This window comes from Silurus meridionalis, chromosome 2, assembly GCF_014805685.1.
Source record: "Silurus meridionalis isolate SWU-2019-XX chromosome 2, ASM1480568v1, whole genome shotgun sequence".
Classification (NCBI taxonomy): domain Eukaryota; kingdom Metazoa; phylum Chordata; class Actinopteri; order Siluriformes; family Siluridae; genus Silurus; species Silurus meridionalis.
Genome location: NC_060885.1, coordinates 21758001 through 21778859, shown reverse-complemented (window position 1 = coordinate 21778859; position 20859 = coordinate 21758001). Strand labels below are relative to the sequence as shown.

Sequence of the window (20859 nt, the reverse complement as noted above, 5' to 3'; positions counted from 1 at the left end):
TGGTGAAGGAAGACATGCAGGTAGATGGTGTGAAACAGGGCAGATGTAGAGGACAGGGGGAGCAGAGGACAGGGAGGACAGGGGGAGCAGAAAGAAGAAAAAAGAAGACATTTAACATAACATAAAGTCATAATGGTAAAAATTGACCTGAAACAACAAAAAATAATTTCCAGAAAGGTTTCTACAGGTTTATGAGGAGCACTGATTAAATTAGTTGAAGGTAAAATGATGTCACTGGAAGGGCCACAGAAAAACACGAGAGAGATGTGTGTCTGTGTGTACGAGAGAGAGAGAGAGAGAGAGAGAGAGAGAGAGAGAGAGAGAGAGAGAGCTCACTACATACACACTTGCCACCAGGTGAGCACACACACACACACACACACACACACACACACACACACACACACTGAATTCTGGCTTTTTATAAACTTTTATTTTTATATATTTTATTTTGAATATAATTCAAAGAAGGGAGAGAGAGAGAGAGAGAGAGAGGCAGAGGCAGAGGGACAGAGAGAGAGAGAAGAAAGGAGAGAGCGAGAGAGAGAGAGAGAGAGAGAGAGAGAGAGAGAGAGAAAGAAAGAGGAAGAGGCAGAGGGACACAGCGAGAGAGAAGGAGGAGAGAGAGGAAAAGAAAGCAATAGAGTAAAGAGATGGAGAGGGAGACAGAGCGAGAAAAGGAGTGAGAGAGAGGAGAGAGAGAAAGCAATAGAATAGGAGAGAGAGAGAGAGAGAGAGAGAGAGAGAGAGAGAGAGAGAGAGAGAGAGCAATAGAATAGAGAGAGAGAGAGAGAGAGAGAGAGAGAGAGAGCGGGCGCGCACTTTAGGACCCGGCGTTTCCAGCGTGGCTCTCGAGCGCGAGCATTTTGCGCGCTCCCAGCTCTCGCAGGCGGCTACTGCTTACAGGTGGGCTCTTTGGAAAAAGCGAGCCGGTTGGTGAGCAGTAGTGTGAACGCAACTACTCTAAACTGAAGCAAGGAGCTGAAACAGCCGTGCACCAGTTGCGTCCGTGCGCATATATTCACTAGATTCTCCTGTGCGCTCCTCAATCCTCAGCAGGTAAAACTGTTTGATCAACACTGTGAGAGTTGATTCTGTATTGTAGACATGTAGCCTGTGTTTATTCAGCACCACAGGAGTTCAACAGGACTTCATTCATCATCTGTCTAGTCGAAATGGAAGGAAACTGAAGGCGTCAGTGTCGTTGACACTGGAATATACCCTAAACGCTGAACTACGATCAGCAGAGAACCGTGCACCTTGTGCACAATCACAGTTCTTTCTTAAATCCTGTGCAGGCGACAATCTTGCTGTGATTCATTCTTAATCCAAAGCCTTTGGATTCTGTTTTTACTTCTGTTTCTGTGTTGTTTTTTTTAATGTTCTTGTGTATCATAGGATTGTTTGGTCAAAGTAACAATGCAGTTGCATCAACTACTGTTTGTAAGTGTGACTTTCTTTAAAAACACATTTCCCTCATTATTATAGGGATTGATCAGAAATGAACAGCCGATATTTTCGCTCCTTGGGACTCTTGCTCTACCTGATGTTAAATGGAGCCTGGCAGACAAGGCAAGTGCAGACTTTTATTTTTGGTTTTTGATGGCCTGGCATAATGACTTATTCATAAATGCATATATAATTAAAAATGACTTGATATTAGATGAAAAATGAAATCTATAAAATAGGGGTAAGCTAAAGAAAGTGCTTCAAACGTGTGCTGAACCAAACATGTTTCTGGATTGTATACCAACAAATGTCAAAGCATTTATATTTGTGCTGAAAAAAAAAAAAAAAACACCTGTGAGCACATTGCCCATGTTGGTGCTATTGTTTTCAGGTCCTTTATTACTTTCATGAGAAGGTCTGATTTTTTTTTATGGACAATGCTGCTGAGCGTTTATGAATGTTTAATAATGTGCATTTTCTTATCAATATATGAAGGTCAAAATCAGATGTGTCTGGTTCCGAGGCTTTCAAAAACAACATCACACTATTCACAAGGATCCTGGACCGATTGTTGGATGGCTATGATAACAGGTTGAGACCAGGTCTTGGAGGTGAGTGACACTGCACTTAGTGCCTGTTACAAGACTGGGGGTTTATTATATATCTGAGACCTCAAATCCAACTGTTTAAGCTGTTGCATTGTGCAAAAGATCTCTGATTTTATTATATGGCTTATTATTCTGTTCATTTCATCCTGTAGGACTGCACACTGTTAATTATTGCAGAAACATTTAACAGTTCACAAGATGCAGTTTGTAATTAAATACTTATTAAAATGATTACAATTCTGATTTATTTAGATCTACAATACAGTGAAAACTAAAGTAAAATTTACAATACAATTAACCCAATTGTGGCAGTAACTTTAAACTTTGGATGAGGATGGCAAGAGAAAATGTGCCTTTGGTGCATATTGTTTTAGTCAGAAAGATCTTTTGGCTGTTTGCAAATAGGACCAGTGTCATGTGCATTTAAATTTACAGGAAAAACAGCAGTAAATAGGGTGTGGTTAAACAGACACATTCACTGATACTTAGCATAGAAGAGCAACTGCTAAACACTTCTTCCAGATACTGAGAATGAGAATGCAAGTCTCGATCAGACTGACAGCAAAGTCTACAATTAGATCAATTACACAAAGAGAGCGGTATTATAGTTTGCAGTGATTAAGCCCTTCATTATGAAGACAAATGCATATTTGAAAGTTCACACTGATGCACGAAGCACAGGAGTCATCACTCATTGTCTTTTCCGCAAGTAGGCAAATGCATGTTCGTTATCCAAAACAGAACAGCTCAGGAATGAATGAGTGACCCTTTAGGGTAATTTTGCTGTCATGGTTTGGATCCACTTGCTATTGTACTATGAAAAGGTTACTGCTAATCAATATGACGTTATTCTGATGGATCGCGTTTGTCTTGTGATAAAACATTCCTGATAGGAGTCGTCTTATCCAGCATGAGAATGTCCCAGAGGGCTCAATAAGAATATAAAATGTGAAAATGGTATAGATTTTATGATGAACAGTCCTTAGATCTCAACCAAATCAAGCACCTATGGAGGATCATAACAGATTTGGACTAATTTGTTAAATAGCAGGAATGTTTTTAGAAAAACAGTGTTTCTTCCTTCAAGTATGGTTCTTGAGATTTGTAGGATCTAAGGCAATCCTTTTCTTTTTTGCAGTTTAATGTGTAGTTTTTATAATCGACAGTTCATTCATTGATGAAATACAGCTTATTCTAATAAATTCTCCGTTCTTTGTATGCGGTATTATGTAATGATTGTATGTGAACTCCTGTACAAAACTTTAATGTGTTGTCAGAGTATTCACAGAAAACAAACTGCGGAATAAACCATGCAAGCCCCAATTATCATTATTAACCCTGACTTGGCTTTGAAGTCCTTCCTACAATTACATAATATTCATAGGAATTTCTCTGATGTTTGCTGTGCCTACACATAAAAACATGCTCATCAACATTGATTGCAATCACTGTAGTATTCAGAAATAATTGGGTGAGTTTTTTTGCTATTAAAAATGCAAACATTTGCATGCCCAGACACACACTTGCACTTACACACATACACAAAATCAATGTAAAGGTGAAGAAGAAGATGGTGGGTCTGTTAAATGTTGAGGAGGCATCAATACAACATTATTCTGACTGATCATCTTTTCCCTATGATGAAACGTTTCCCTTTTCTTGGAAGTGGTCTCTTTCAAAACGAGGGTACCACTATAGAGGGCATGATGGCTCTCTGAATGAAATTGCAAGAAAATGATATGCTATGGCTGTAGTCACTAGATCACGAGGACCAGATCTTTCAGAAGAATGGTGTTCCAGGCTAGACATATCAATGGAAAGGTGCAGCTTGTAGTGACCAGAACTAAGATGCTTAGAGACTTTATGATGTATTTTCTAATTTTATGAATTCGTCATTGCTGTGTGTGTTCCAGGCTAATAATGATTGCTCAGCTTCCTTGTTTTCCAGCATGCCATTGTCACTGATAACGAGTTGACAATGATTTTGCAAATTTATTTTCGTAGATCGGGTGACAGAGGTGAAGACTGATATTTATGTAACAAGTTTTGGACCAGTATCAGATGCAGACATGGTAAAATATTTTTTTCCCATATGCTATGTAATAACATGCTGTGTCTTTGCATTGTGTATGTACTTGTGTATTATTCCACTTTCTCATATCCTGGCTCCCTGTCCCTCTCACTGTCTCACTCTATGTTGTCTGTTCATAGCACTGATTTTTGCTACGTGCCTAAAAGCTTTCCCAAAATCCTATTTTACACCGTATCACTCGCTCTCTCTGCTTTCAAATATTTAGAATAAAGCAGAATAGAGGTTACCATGAAAACAAGGTTTGGATGTATTTTTCACTTGCTTTCTGTTTCCTCTACACTAGTACTCTCTAACCTTTATACTTTGACAAAGATGGAGTCTGTCCATTATTCCTGCTGCTCTTTATTCAGGGGTGTATTTTAGCTAGAGAGCATTTGTGTGTTTGAATCCCATGTTGACTTGGTGAATAGTATTCAATTAAAATATTGCCGTATTTGTACAATATTATGAGTTACACTGATGACTTACACGTAACAGTAGAAACCCAAATCAGGTAATGGAACATTAACAGCATGTTTTATGGTGTTATTAAAGAAGATGCAGAAAGTCATGTTGAGCAAGGAGTAGAAGGATAACAATGTATTTTTCCTCTTTTCATGAAATGGACAAATAATTAGAATATATGTAGACACAATAAGGAATAAGGAAATATAATACATAAAATCAAATTAACCTAAAAAGTGGAACATGCTAATGCATTTTGGTTGTATATCAGACAATAGTAAGTGGTAATGACACAAACTTGTTATTTAATAATATAAGGCAACAATAGGCAACCAATCTTGTGATTAATAACGTCGCCATAGAATTCATTTATTACAGTTCCACTGAAAATCATTAAAATGCTATGGAGGAAATGACATTTTACCTTGTAAAAGAAGATTTGTACTTCTCCTGTAGTAAGCCTTCAGGTCTTTACAGGCTCTCACCTTGCTATCTCTATACTCAGAGTGTAGCTTGCTTTCTCTGAAAAGAAAAAAAAATTATACATTTCCAACCTTTTTTTTTTTAGTATAGCCACTGCTTGCCAATCAAATCAATTAAACTTCTAACTTAACTTTCTAAACTCTAAAAGTATTAAAAAAGGCAAATCAAATCGTTTTTGTTTTTGCTATACACTGAAGACTTGAGATAATAATATGACCACGAGATAATAGATCAGGATTTCTGCTTTTCATTTCCTTGTCTATTTCTAAATAAAATGACAGACAGTATGTTTCTGTGGACTGCTGTATACATTCTTTTGCTATTATAATGAGTTGCATTCTCCTTTAAGATTAGTTAGCAAGAAGCAGCCATGTGACCCCAATTCATGATGCTAGCTCCACAGTGCCAGACTGAGCTTGTATGCTTTGGCTCATGAGCAGATAATTTCTATCTCCACACTTTGTTAGGGATTTAGTTTCTAGAACATTTGTGTCTCATTTGTGTATTTGTTCTGTAATTCTAATATGGCCTTCATCTGGTGTTGTTTTCTTCAACTTGATATCTGGTTTGTGTATGGCAGGGGATTATGTCTTTTTTGAGGACATTTTAGATGCGTGTGCATTGGCTCTGATTGATTTTCTCTATTTCTCAGGTTTAAAGTGCCTTCTTTCCCCTATATACAGGTACAGATCTCTGGTGTTGCTGCTGATTTATAGTTTTTGTTGACGAATGCAGTCTTCACAGGCAAGACCTAGTCTCAACTCAATTTTAATTACCCAGACTGCTTAAATGTTTAATCAGACATCTGGAAATACAAACATTTTGGCTTGATTTCAAGTAAAAAATCCACCGGTAGCTACATTTGTGTTCAATCACACAACTGCCCAGCTTGTACTCTCAGGTTGTCTGATTTTTTTATCTAGAGCTTTGGGCAGTTGTTCAGTTGTTCAGTTCGCTTCTAGATTCAGATTGACAAACACACAGCTTGATATTTAAATGATTATTTAAGTATTAGATTAAAATGTAAAAATGTAGTAAAATATTTATCATTCTCTTTCTCTCAAGACGTGTATCTCCAAATATTATACACGACTATCTGTATTATTTTCTGTAGATGTTATTCTGTCTCTTTCACACTCTGTTGTCTATTCATAGCACCAATTTCTTCTACAAGCTAAGCTCTGCCTAAAAGCTTTTCACTTCGTTTCACAAACTCTCTGCTCTCAAATATTTATAATAAATAATTTAAAAACATTTTCCTTTTTGCGCTCAGAAACAGGGAATAGAATTGTGAACCACAAAGCATTTATTTCTTTGTCAGTTTCAATAAGATATTGTGTGAAACTATTAAAAAATGTGATTAATATGGCAAGGATTAAAATACACCTGTAATAATAGGCTAATATACTGTGAATATATTAAGGCTAATTATCATGATCAGGACACAAAATGATCCCAGTCATTATAATTATGTTGATCATGCAATCATTGCACACCTGTTTTTAGCAAAATCCTCCTCACATTTGCAGCTTGTCTGCAACTGTCTGAAGTTTGAATGCAAATGTCAGTATTAACCGTTCACTAGCCCCGGAGCATATAAACTCATCTATAAATATGATCTTAAATTTGGAATTAAAATTGAACCAAAATGCAGTAGTGTCAGGTACACCACAAAATATTTGTAAAATATTGTATTGATATATTATTAATAATATTGTTCATATTTCTAAACATTTTGGAGAACTTCACAATTCTTCTGGAGCTTGACTCTTGATTCACCTTCGCTTCTGTCTGCAGGTAATTCCTAATAGTCAGCATTAAGATTATAGAATACATAAACCATAGAGTGTATTATTATCAGGGACAAGCTTTTCTTCAGTTTTAATCTATTTATTTTCATGAATATGTATTAAATTATTTCCAAAAGTATATTCTCTTCATTCATTAGTGTTTTTTTACCGCAAGCGCTTCTTCCTGTTGTGTATGTTTAAGTTACAGTTTTTATCCATTCATTTTTCAGCCATCAAATCACGTGTTTCTGAGGTCAAAGGAATCTGCTGTGAAAGCTTCAGAATCAGCAGTACGATTGCCTGTAGAGTAAAGTACACGTTGCTTGAAATTGTTGCTTTAATAAATTAGATTTTGAGCTGGACACAACAGGGTATACGATAACATTGCCATTTTCATGTCCTTTGATTGGATGGTTAGAGACTGCACTATTTACATCCTGCATCTGTAGCAAACTGCATAAGCTCAAATATATTCATGTGGATTTAATAGTAGGTTTTTTCATTCTACAATGGCTGAGAGAGAGAAAGAAATTGATTTGGTCACAGACACACTTACAATGCCATTTTGAAGACAAGTTGGACATCAAGAGGAAAGCTCAGCCAAAGCAGTTCAAAACAGTTTGTCGAATCCTAAGGAAAACCGCAATGCACAGGAAAAACCCGGAGTCATTTTTTGAGGCTTCTGCTAGAAATGATGTAGTCAGGCAGCGCAGCTGTGGCTGCAGTGAAAGGAGACTTGTTGAGTTGTGTTCATTGTGTTTCTTGCTTTAGTAATGGCATTTATTTTCACTGTGTGAGATACCTGACTATGATGCAGTGCTCTGTTATACTGCATTTTTGTAAAATATATTGATGCTTTCTATAGCCGTAGTTTCATAATGATGGTATTACGAGTTGGATTGATTCAAATAGGACACAACTGAAAGCCTAGGTGTAAAATACACGGCTTCCTACTGGTTATTATGCATTCCAGAGATCCATCACAGAAATGTTTTGCCTGACACTAGAAACATGTCATGAACTAGACTTACATCCAATGTCACCAATAAACATTAAAGATTGATATATTGATGCTAATGAAAAGATGAATGGATGGATAAAAAGATAAAATGATGGCTGGGGTAACTTTTAACTCTTTAACAAGCCGGTTTTGTCTAATGGTCTAATAATCTACCTGTCAGTGTTGCAACTCCTGTCTAAATCAAGTTTAAATTATTAATGGCTACAGAACAATTCAGTTTGTATACTGGATTTTGCTATTGGAGCCTGTGAACAGCTCTGCCCATTCTGGTTTGGTTGCAAAACAAATCCAAGCTCAGCTGAGTCTGTAGCTGTACCAGAAATTAGTAGAATCATGTATCAGGATTGGGAATGTTTTTGCAGCAGCTGTTTTTTTGCATACCAGTGACTAGCAAGACATTTCTGTGGACCTCCTGTGCCAGGACCAAGTAGAACTAAGTATCAAGATATCAGGATCATTTCTGATTTCTTACAAGGAGCCAACAACTAGTAACAAACTATTTTTGTTAAGGGAAAATAGTAGTTATATTGATTTGCAGTGAAAAGTAATCACATTTTACCTGGATCCAATTTGCTAAATACTTTTATAAAATAAACAATTCTGACAGAACATAAATGAAATGCAGTATAAATTAAGATAAGATAAGATAAGATAAGATAAGATAAGATAAGATAAGATAAGATAAGATAAGATAAACCTTTATTCGTCCCACAGTGGGGAAATTTCTTTGTTACAGCAGCATGAAAAAATAAATAAATGCAAATATATCAAATGCAGTAAGGTGTAAAGAGAAGCAGTCTAGTGAGTGCACAGGGGGCAGTTAAACATGAATGTTCCTATCACTAAACATTTTGTGACAAAATGTCAAAACAGTAAACACAGCAGGGTTCATAGCTGTGATTTAAACTGAAAAAGTTGTAAGTGTCAGCACAGTAATAGTAATAGATGAGTGAAACTTAAACGTGAACCTACAGCACTGTGATAGTGAGTTAGTACAATGTATTAGTTATAAACATTAGGTCATTGCAGTAATAAGTGAACAGTAATTATAAGTTGCACTGATGGAATGTCAACCATTAAAGTGATTTGTACATTATTGATTTAGGAAAGGTTCACTTGGATCCCAGAGCAATGTGTGTCTGTCTCTGTGTGTGTATGGTGGTGGTGGTGGTAAGCAAAGTATGTAGGAGTATGACAGTCAGGCAGTTTTTGAGTGAATGCTGTAGAAACTTCTGCCAGATGGCTCAGGGGGAAATAGATTGTGGGAACGGTGGGATCATCTAGGATCTAGCATAATGCCGGAGGCTTTGTGCATGGGTAAAAATCTCCTCACAAGGAGGGTGAGCTGTGTTGATAATGCATTCAACTGTCTGAACTATCCATTGTAGGATCATGTAATTAGAGATGTTGCAATTTTCAAAACAGACATTAAAAAAGCTGGTCATTGGTACCCCTGTAGAATGTGATGAGGATGGTAGAGAGATGTTTACCTTCTTCAGATGCTGGAAGAAATGAAGGAGCTGGCAAGCCCTTTTTGCCAATGAACTGGTTGTTTTTGTAGACATTCTTTCATGTAAATGTCAAGTAACATGCTACTCATTTTATTGTACTGAATTGTATAAAATCTTATAAGCATTATTCTGATTTATGTATTCCTATGTGACCCTTGCAAAATGCCAAGCATGGGTGAACTTCTAGTGCATATGGTTATGGTTTTTGTAGTATCTATGTTCACTCTGAAGTGAATTACGGGTTATCTCTCATGCTGGAGGCCTGGACTAAAATTGTTTCCTCACTATATGCAGCTTTTGGCCTTTTAATGTTGATCGGGTGCACATTGACCTTACTCAGACATTTCCAAACATTGTTACTCATTACTCTCTTATTTTTTGTTGTGGAAACTTCTGTCTCTTTTTTGCCCCTGGGGTTCTTGCCAAAGGGCCTGCTACGTCAGATTCTCACCTCAATTTTTAAGTGTTTCTGGAGAGGGTTTTCTGTCACTTTAACAAGATTAGATCATTCTACACATGCTTTTGAAACTTTGTTTAGCTCAATACATGAAAAACTTTTTACCAACCCAGCAATAACAATGAGTCTTTTTTCAGTGTTGAATAATGTGGACACAAAATCTGTTACTCATGCATTGTTAATTTTTATCATTGTTGTATTTTGCAGATGGTACTTGAAGTAATAGTAACTCTATAACTGGCTAAATTACACTCATTGAATAGCATTTTGCATTATAGATGTGTTTTAATTGTCCTGTTTTGTTGATTAATAAACAATAAGTGGAATATTGCATGAAATACAATGGAATAATGTTACCATTTAAAGGAGAACCATATTTGTATTATTTTGATTAAGTAGACAATATTAATAAATATTTTCTTATTAGGTACAATGTTCTTCATACTTGATCATTTAATGTTCAGAGGGGCAAAAAAGTATTTAGTCAGCCACCAATTGTGCGAATTCTCCCACTTAAAAAGATGAGTTAGCCCTGTAATTTTCATCATAGGTACACTTCAACTATGAGAGACAAAATGAAAAATAAAATCCAGAAAATCACATTGTCTGATTTTTAAATAAATTATTTGCTAATTATGGTGGAAAATAAGTATTTGGTCAGTAACATAAGTTCATCTCAATACTTTGTTATATACCCTTTTTTGGCAATGACAGACATCAAACATTTTCTGTAAGTCTTCACAAGGTTTTTACACACTGTTGCTGGTAGTTTGGCCCATTCCTCCATGCAGATCCCCTCTAGAGCTGTTAAGGTTTCATTTCTCTCCATCATGCCTATGTGCAATATGTTGTTGTCGTCCATTAAAGATTACTACATATATAATTACTTAGTATTGTTTTATTTTCCATTTACATCTCAATGCATTGGCATAACATCAGTGCACGAGGGAACAGCAAACAGGTTATATTTTTTCTCTCTTCTATATATTTAGTCAAAATAAAAGTCCCGTCAAATCACACATGCGCACAATGAACTCTTGCACATTTTTTTTTTTTTTTTTTTTTTTGGTATACAACAGTCAGTATCATAATCTAACATAATAGAAAAAATCATAATATTATTAAGCAACATAATATAACATAACTGATGAGAACATAACCCAACAAGAGCAGTGATGTTTTGGGGCTGTCGCTGGGCAACACGGATTTTCAACTCCCTCCAAAGATTTTCTATGGGGCTGAGATCTGGAGACTGGCTAGGTCACTCCAGGACCTTGAAATTTGTTGCCCTTTGTTGCCCGGGCAAGCCAGCCACTGTATACCTGGTGTTTTTTGTGTTACCTGAATGATATTTTGATTAAGGTCTACAGTGTGCTGCCAGAGCTTTTGCTGCCATTTTATTTATATAGGTAATGTAGCTGGTCACATGACCCACACTGATTCGTTTCTATCTTTCTCTGCCTTGCAGGCTCTGGTTATGGAACAAGAAGTAGAAACTTTCTTAAGGAAGCAGGCCATCGAGGTGGTCCCTCCCCCAACAAATTTTTCGACAGCCGATAATTCATAGTTCCCAAGAAAGATGGGGGCTGTGTCCCATTTAGTATCTGCATCAGCTGAACCACTTACTAATGAGGCTCAGGTTCAAAATGCTCACGCCGAAACAAATGGTTTTTCAAAAACTGGTTTGTCATGATAGATCTGAAGGATGCAGACTTCCATGTACCCATCCTTACTTCACACAGGAAGTTCCTGAGGTTTGATTTTGGGGTTGAAGCTTACCAATATTGGTTCCTTCTGTTTGACCTTGCACTCTCACCCCATACTGTGTGGATGTGGTTCTGGCTCCTTTGAGACTCTGGAGCATCTGCATACTAAACTATATTGACGATTGGTAAATATTAGATTAATTGGAGCACTTGGCAACCAGGCATCGAGATGTCGTTCTTGCCCACATGAAGGAGTTGGGGCTAAGACTGAATGCCAAAAAAAGTGTAGATTTTCTGGTACAGACGACCACCTACCTAGGCGTAGTGTGGGATTCGACCAATATGTGGCACAGTTGTCTCCTGCTCGAGTCAAGTCTATCCTCACGCCCGTCAAGAGAGAAGTGAGAAGGTCAGTTACTCACTGTAAAGCAGTTTCAAAGGCTGCTGAATCTGATGGCAGCCACGTCCAACGTAAAACCACTTGCCCTCTTGCACTTAAAACCCTTTTAGTGGTGGCTCAGGACCAGAGGGTTCTCCCAGAGGGGGAAACCACTCCACACAATCAAGGTCACAGGCCTTACATGTGGAGGGAACCTGGGTTCCTGTCCCAGGGACCTGTTTGTGACTCGAGAAACCTTGCAATGTCCCCTCTGGTTTTCCTTCACTCACCCAGCTCCTCTTGAGTTGGACGCTATGGTGCAGGCGTCGCCAAAGCTACATCTACATGCTTTTCCCCCCGCTGCACTGCATGGGAATCTCCATTTCCTTCTGGTAGCCCAGTACTGGCCAGGCCGGACATGGTTCACCGACCTGGTAAACCTTCTTGAACATCCTCCCTGGGAGATTCCTACCAGGTGGGATCTTCTGTCTCAGGCAGGTGGCGCTTTTCTTCATCCCCGCCCAGAGCTGTGGAGGCTTTGGATGTGGCCCTCTGAGGGGGCACAGCTCTTAGCCACTGGTTTCTCAGCTGAGGTGGTAGAGACCATTTTTTAATCCAGAGCTCCTCCAGAGGAGGTGGTATGCCGCGAAATGTTGCCTGTTAACTATATGGTGCGAAGGTCACCAGTTCGATCCAGTTGACTGCGTGGTTGGCCCAGTGATGGAATTTCTTCAGGAACAGTTCGCTAAAGAGTTGTCTTCTCCAACAGGTTTACGTGTCTGCTATTGCAGGCTAAACATGCTCCGCTAGCTGAGCTGTCACTTGGGTAGAAGCTGGCAGTGACGCGTTTCCTCCAAGGTACCCGGGGCTAAGACCTCAGGTGCGACTTAGAGTGCCTTTGTGGGACCTGGCCATAGTTCTGGAGGCCATGTATAAGCTTTAATTTAAACCCTTGCCGGAGGTGCCCTTGAGAGTTCTGACAGTAAAGACTGGCCATCTTGTCTCTAAAGAGAGTTGAGAAACTTTACACCCTTTCTGTTTCCCTCTCCTGTCTGGAGTTTACCGCAGGTGTGGCCAGTGCCTTTCTCTACCCCAGGTGCCCTTGGCTACCCCACTACCAGTCATGCTCCAGACATTCTATACTCCTGCTTTCCAGCACAGGAGGAGCTTAATCAGGTGTGTCCTAAACACATACATCCACAGAACTGCCCTATGGAGGAAGTCAGACCAGCTGTTATGCCGTCTGCTACAGTCAAAATAAGAAGGGTCCCTGTGGATTAAGCAGACACTCAGCAGGTGGATTGTGAATGCTATCTCCTCCTCTTATGAGTTCCCTGGTTTTCCTGCTCCTTTTGGGGTCAGAGCTTACTCAACCTGAAGCATGGTGGGCTCTAAGGCATTTTTCTCTGGAGTGTTTCTCCAGGACATTTGCTGGTCTAACCTGCTGACCTTTGTCAGGTCCTATAGCCTTGACCTTAGTGCCACTCTCGCCCCCTCTGTCCTTCGACCTAGCTGTGCCTATCCACACTAGGCAGGGATTGGTCAGTCTGGCGGTATTGTACTCTAGTTCCCAAATTGTTGTTGATGTATATAACCCTGGTTCCCAGAGGGAATAAGACGCTGCATCTCAGTGCCACACTACCTGCGTTCCAGTCAGAGCTTCCTTCCCTTTTTAAAGCTAGCGCCATCTCCAATTTTATATGATTTTATGTAATGCAGTAGTTAATTCTATGTTACTGTTATATATATATATATATATATATATATATATATATATATATATATATATATAAAATTACTGCAATCTATTACTCTTTGTTGATGGTTGGTAATAGTAAATGGAAAATGAGAACTTGTTAATTTAATTTCTTCCTTTGACACATGGTAGATTTACAATGATTGATATACAGACTAATACTTCAGACCAGTTAGTAGGTTTTTTTTTTTTTTTACAATTGGAGGTTACTTGCTAGTCATCAATCTCTTTGGGAAACATTTAAGCATTTATTGGGAAGAAGGTTATTTCCCAAAGCTCTTCTTTTCAAAGCTGCTTTTTTTCTCATTAGTTTATATTACTTTTGCTCTCTACGCTCTCTCGCCTTCTCAAGCTGCATTCATTTCACCATCAAATTGGAAAAAACTCTAATGATTTCTCTGAGTGGATTAATAAATTAAAATTGTTTTTAATGGGACAAAAATCTTTTTAACTCACTGGTATCTGGTTGGGTTGCAGGATTATACTATCATCTGGGTGTGAACTGTTCATTCAGTAATACAATAAATACAATAGATACAATACATTTTCATTAAACTCATTTTATTCACTGCAATGTCCAATGTTTAACACTGACTGTGTGCTATACTGTCAGGAGTACACAGTGGATGTGTTCTTCCGCCAGCGCTGGACAGATGAGCGACTGAAGTTCCATGGGCCAATGAATATCCTGCGACTCAATAATCTGATGGCTAGTAAGATCTGGACCCCCGATACCTTCTTCCACAATGGCAAGAAATCTGTGGCTCACAACATGACCATGCCAAACAAATTACTGCGGATCATGGAGAATGGGACACTACTTTACACCATGAGGTATTCAGGCTACACTTTGCATACTTTAAACATTTTTTCAATCTGGTGTTCACTATTGCATTAAATGTGTGTGATCCAGGCTTACGGTGCAAGCTGAATGTCCAATGCATCTGGAGGACTTCCCCATGGACTCCCATTCATGTCCACTGAAGTTTGGCAGCTGTAAGCCCAAGTTTCTTTCTTACAAGTGGAGGCTAAAAGAGACAGAATGCTGCATATTTTAACCCATTTTAGTACAGTGCATCCGGGAAGTATTCAGAGAGCTTCACTTTTTCCGCATTTTTTTATTTTACAGTCTTATTCCAAAATGGGTTAAATTCGTTATTTTCTGTAAAATTTCCCAAACGATACCCCATAATGACGATGTGAAAAAAGTTTATTTAAAAACTAAAAGAAAAAAAAATCAGTTACATGTATATGTACAAGCATTCACAGCCTTTGCCATGACACTCAAAATTGTGTTTAGGTGCATCCTGTTTCCATCCTTGAGATGTTTCTACAACTTGATTGGAAATGGACATTTGGAAAGAAGAACAACCATTTCTGCAGCACTCCACCAATCAGGCCAGCATGGTAGAGTGGCCAGACGGAAGCCACTTCTCAGTAAAAGGCACATGACAGTGACCACGAGAAACAACAATTGAACTCTTTGGCCTGAATGCCAAGCATCATGTTTGGAGGAAACCAGGCACCACTCATCTCCTGGCCGATACCATCCCTACAGTGAAGCATGATGGTGACATGATTGATGAAAACCTGCTCCAGAGCGCTCTGGGCGTCAGACTGACAGAGGTGTCAGTTCATTTTGGAGAGATTGTGGCTGTGCACCGATGCTCCCTATCCAACCCGATAGAGCTTGAGAGGTTCTGCAAAAAAGAATGGGAGAAACTGCTCAAACTTGACTTGAGGGCTGTAATTGGTGCCAAAAGTGCTTCAAAAAAGTATTGGGCAAAGGCTGTGAATAATTATGTACTTGTGTTTTTTGTTTTTTATTTTTAATAAATTTGCAAAAATTAAAAGAAAGTTCTTTCATGTTGTAATCATGGGGTATTGTTTATAGAATTTTGAGGAAAATAATGAATTAAATCCATTTTGGAACATATCGTAAAAAAAAAAAAAGAAAAGAAAAAAGTGAAGCGCTGTGAATTCTTTCCAGAAGCACCTATACTTACTCTATAACTCTGACAAGAGATTTCTGACCTAATTTGAAGAAAATTTTAATTTGATTTTTGTATAAACATTTTTGCATAATTCACCAGTCAAAATGAATTTTTTTTTTTTTTAAGGAATTCTGTAAATATATCTGACAAAGACAGATAATTTTGCTTCAATTCTTATTAATACAATTTTCAATAATTAGACAATCTTTTGAAAAACATGCTGCTTCTGTGTGTAGATGCATATACTCTGACAGAGGTAACCTATGTTTGGACACGGAATGCCACTCTTTCAGTGGAGGTGGCTCCAGATGGATCAAGGCTAAACCAGTATGACTTGAGAGGCCAAACCGGTGGCAAAGAAACGATTAAATCCAGCACTGGTGAGTACACATAGGTTACATTCATTTCCTTCATTGTAAATGGTAAGGTACAATATCTCTTGATCCAATTCTTGGTTCACTTATTTATGGTCTCTTCATCAAGTATGTTTTATCTGAAAATCTATCTGTATAATTTATTTATATTTCTCTCTTTCTCACTCTCTTTCTCTGTGTGTTTCTAGGGGAATATACAGTAATGACAGTTCATTTCCATCTGAAGAGGAAGATTGGATACTTTGTGATCCAAACTTACTTGCCCTGCATCATGACTGTCATTCTTTCCCAGGTGTCCTTTTGGCTTAACCGTGAATCAGTACCCGCTCGAACAGTTTTTGGTGGGTAATATTTTAATAATAATAAAATAAATAAATAATAATACTACATTTTATTTAAAGGCACCTTTCAAAACACTCAACTGACACCGTACAGTAAAGTGAAGTCATAAGATCAAACAACAACAAAAAGCTATTTAACCGTTAAAATGAATCAGAAAAAGCTAATCGGAACAAATTCGTTTTCAGGCATGATTTAAAAGTGGTCAGACAGTCACTTTCTCGTATTGATTGTGGAAGAGATTTCTATAGATGAGGAGCAGCCCAACTAAATGCCCTTAAACACATAGTGACTGAAGGGACAGAAGGTACAGTGAGGGAAACAGATGGGAAAGATCTGAGTGCGCTTTAGGGTGTAGGTATGAAGCAGGACAGAAAGGTATGAGGGTGCAAGATTATAAAGAATCTTTAAATGTGAGAAGCAGCATCTTGTACTATATTCGAAATACTTGATGGAGGAGGTTCTAGTAATTATACGGGTAGCTTCAGAGTAAACTTTATGAAAGCAGGTTATCATTTGGTATTGTTTTCTCTATTCTTTAATTATATAATTTATACTTTTAAAGTAATTGTACATTTTCTAATGTTAAACATCATTATAGACTAATTTTACGTGCATGCATAAGTGTATTTCTTTTGTTTGTCCAGGTGTAACTACAGTACTCACTATGACCACTCTGAGTATTAGTGCTCGTAACTCATTGCCCAAAGTTGCCTATGCCACAGCAATGGACTGGTTCATTGCTGTGTGCTATGCCTTTGTTTTCTCTGCCCTTATTGAGTTTGCGACAGTCAACTACTTCACCAAACGAGGCTGGGCCTGGGATGGCAAGAGCATTCTCAATGACAAGGTAACTGTGCCTACACGGTTAAAAGAAAGAAACATCAGGCACCTTTTATTGTTAGAAGATTTCTAAGAATGACTCTTGTGCTTTTGATTAATATTAAAACCTTGAAAAAACTATCTACAGTTAAATTATACAATAAACTTTAAAGCATTAAATTACAGCATACAGAAGTGGCATAAATAATAAATAATATCATGCACTTCATAAGATGCTTTTTCTCTAGTTTTTAGTAAAAATCAATTAAGAAACACAATTCTCTGCTTTGTGCATGCATATCTTTAAAAAAAACTTTAATCTTTATTTTCCTTACTGGTTCTGCATTAAATCAACAATAATTAGTAACTATTGTATTTTAAAAGTTGTTTTCATGCAATACTATTATATAGGTATGTCTCTATATCACTATATAGATATATCTCAGTGATTTAATTATTTTCGCTCACAAATTGATTTGTTAGTTTGTTTTATTATTAGGTATATCCTAGGAATTTTATTATTTGCCCTCACAAATTAATTTGTTAGTTTGATGTATTAATTGAGCAACATAATTTTTTTACACAGAAAAAAGAGGGATCTGTTATGAAAAAGAACAACGCTTATGCAGTAGCTGTGGCAAACTATGCTCCCCACATCGGTAAGGATTCAGCTTTGCCCACCGTTTCCAAAAGCGCCACATCAGAGCCCATAAAAGCTCAACCTGTGGCTAAAGAGAGCAGGAAGACCTTCAACAGCGTGAGCAAGATCGACCGCATGTCCCGCATTATCTTCCCCGTGCTTTTTGGTAGCTTCAACCTGGTCTACTGGGCTACATATCTCAACAGAGAGCCTGTCATTAAGAACATGGTTCCCTCTCACTGACAAGTCTATAAAATATGAATGTACACATCACACCCACATCACACATACACATTTACACAGACAGGCATATTCAAATATTGCTTGGCATTTGTACGTGTTTCGTATTGTGTCATGCTTGGGATTTTGTCTTACAATTGAGGGTATATAATATGTTTTTTGTTTTGAAACAGATTTTTACTGCCTTTTTTTAAATTCTGTATATACTGTTGGTTAAAATTATTGGACAATGATTAACCATTTTCCTTATTATTGTCAATATTTTTTCCTATTTTTTTATTATAAGAATTTCCTTCTAATGTAATAGTATCTATACCCTTTTACACCTTTTATCTCTTAGTACCAATCAAATATATGGATTTTCTTTCCCTGTATTTAAAAATCCCACAGTACTGGATGAGACAGTAGGATGAGAATGCTTATGTTCCCATGCAATTGACTTAATGTTGTTAGGAGGAAGGAAGAAACCTGCCATCCTTTCCTCTCAGTAAAAGCACTGCCAATTATATCCTTAAGTGCCAAGGATGGCACAAGGCACAGCTGGGACATTAATATTCGATGTGGTTTTGTGCAGTCATTTTTAGAGTAATTTATCTCTCCATTACTCGAATGTGGCGTTAAAAAGAAAACAGCTCGTCACTCAGCACAGTCTCAGTCCTTTGCCACTTAGATGCACTTAATGCAAATAACGTATTTCAAATGCTTTCCGAATGAACTTCCATGTACATTTAAAGATAGATACAATTGTGAATACAAATATGGCCAGTCACTTTATCATTTCTGGCTCTCCATGTAGCATTTTCAAACAAAAAGTGGAACTTGATATATTTTTTAATTTGTTTTTGACACTGAAATGCGCTTCTGACTTTGTTCCCTTAGACAAGGTAAAACATTTTATTTTTCTATTAAAACTATGAATCAAATGTTTGTCCTAATCCACGAATATTTACTGTATCATTTTCTGAAAAGCATTAATACGATTAAATCACCAACTATTATTGTATCCCATATATGTAAATATATTTTGTTTACAAATGCTCACTGTGAATTGTGAACAGTATAGTGAAATTTGCACATTTCTCTTCATAGTCACTTTCAACACAGTACAGCTAACAGATGTTTTACAGTGCTGAGCAAGTGTTATAGAATTGTGCTTAATTCTATAACTCGGCCTGTTGGAGTTGTAGCTAGCTGACTGTGGTATACATGTAGCAAAAGCTTTCATTGTTGAATGGTTACTATTTTCAGAAAATGACTTGTATAACTTGAAGGATACATGAAAATATAATGATGGCTAATAATACTGTAAATCTGTCTTCATTTATTTATTTTTGAGTTGGGTAGGAAAGAAAATGGTGTATTTATTGCCACTGAAATGGTATGAATAATAATAGTAGAGATAGTATCAGATGTATCATCATATTTGGCTAAATACCTCCTAGGAGATTTGCAGGTCTGATGAACCTGACAAGAACACTCCTACACAGATATTGTTTCTCTTTCTGCCAGGATCTTTCGTGCAACCTGTTTTTGGCACGTTTAATCAGCCTTATTTTCTCTGTTGTTTTCAGTAAAAGGTCTCTCTGCAGCAGTAAAGGTGTATGAATGAACTCCTGCAGCCTCAGTTACAGCACCTTTCTTTGAACCCTTTCTGTCTCCTAGCTTCAGGGAGTGCAGGAGAGTGTTTACATGGGAAACCTAATTCACTTCTCTGTGTGTGCTGTGTTTGTGCTGTGGTGTTTGTGTTGTTGGGACTTGGGGTGGGGAAGATTACTTTCAATCTGCCAGAATGATTTTTCAACAACAGTATTAAAAAAAATCTAAACAATGCTCGGCTTGTCAGTGAAATAATTGAATAAAATATTAGTATACAGACAAGTATGAACTGAGTAGAGTAAAAGTTGTTTTAGCGTATTTGTTTTTGAAATGAATACACACACAACACCATTACTCTAATATCATACAGACAGAGACATTGCAGACCGAACAAAGCCTGAACTGCTGAATACAGCAGGGGAGCTGGAATGGCACTGCCTTACGCTGCTAAACTGAAACACTGCTAATCAATACACAGTGGGAAGCTTGCTGAATAGAGCAGCCTGCTGTGGACATTTTTTTTCTCTCTCAGTCAGACATGCAGGAAACCCAAATCCTTTGAAGTTTTCTGCTCTCCTTCATTCTGTATACCCTTTTCATATTACCTTCTTTACTTTCCTGCATTCCGGTGGTTTAGTATACCAGGCACTTTTTAGCCAGCAAAATATGCAATTAGCAAAAGCGAATGTAGAGCAGTGAATCAGCTACTTTTCACATTTTTTGGGATTGACAGCTACAGTGTGCCTTGCAGTGCTTTTTAGTTTGATGCCAAATAATATAACAGTTCAACTGTAAGATATACCTATGGGCCTTGAATCCTCTAATTGCTACACTCTCTGGAGAAACATATGTTAGGTACAACAAGCATCTGGAAGAACAGATGTCTCAAGTATTTTTATTTTTTACATTCAGGCATGCACCTATGTTTGCACACAACCAGGCTTAGCCAGAGGGGAAACTAAAATCAAGCCGGGTCTCACTGAGAAGGATCTTCTTTGGTGGATATAAGAAGGTCATCCCAGGGTCAGGAGAGCGGGCTCTTGTCAGAGGCTGTTAAACAAGAGGTCTCCCTTGAGCATCTGAAAGCATCTGAAATCTGAAAGAATCGACATTTACTGAACTCCATGATGTCTGAGGGGAAAACAATCCAGACAACAC

The 20859-nt window shown here is 37.7% G+C and overlaps 1 protein-coding gene across 1 annotated transcript; it reads left to right on the top strand.

The window, feature by feature from the left end:
* Positions 1–803: 803 nt before the first annotated feature.
* On the top strand, positions 804–19935 carry gabra2a (gamma-aminobutyric acid type A receptor subunit alpha2a). The gene is made up of 10 exons (XM_046870283.1): positions 804–1059; positions 1489–1572; positions 1945–2060; positions 4062–4129; positions 14310–14530; positions 14610–14692; positions 15927–16070; positions 16253–16405; positions 17051–17253; positions 17812–19935. Exons 2-10 carry the CDS (start codon positions 1502–1504, stop codon positions 18106–18108), a joined length of 1356 nt encoding a protein of 451 aa, XP_046726239.1. The 5' UTR covers positions 804–1059; positions 1489–1501; the 3' UTR covers positions 18109–19935.
* The last annotated feature ends 924 nt before the right edge of the window (positions 19936–20859 follow it).

What these genes read in the sequence shown, in the direction of transcription:
- gabra2a (XM_046870283.1), top strand. Translation starts at nt 1,502, where the DNA reads ATGAACAGCCGATATTTTCGCTCCTTGGGACTCTTGCTCTACCTGATG. An exon ending in GTTGAGACCAGGTCTTGGAG is followed by an intron (nt 2,061 to 4,061) that starts GTGAGTGACACT and finishes TTATTTTCGTAG; the next exon opens with ATCGGGTGACAGAGGTGAAG. An exon ending in ACACTACTTTACACCATGAG is followed by an intron (nt 14,531 to 14,609) that starts GTATTCAGGCTA and finishes TGTGTGATCCAG; the next exon opens with GCTTACGGTGCAAGCTGAAT.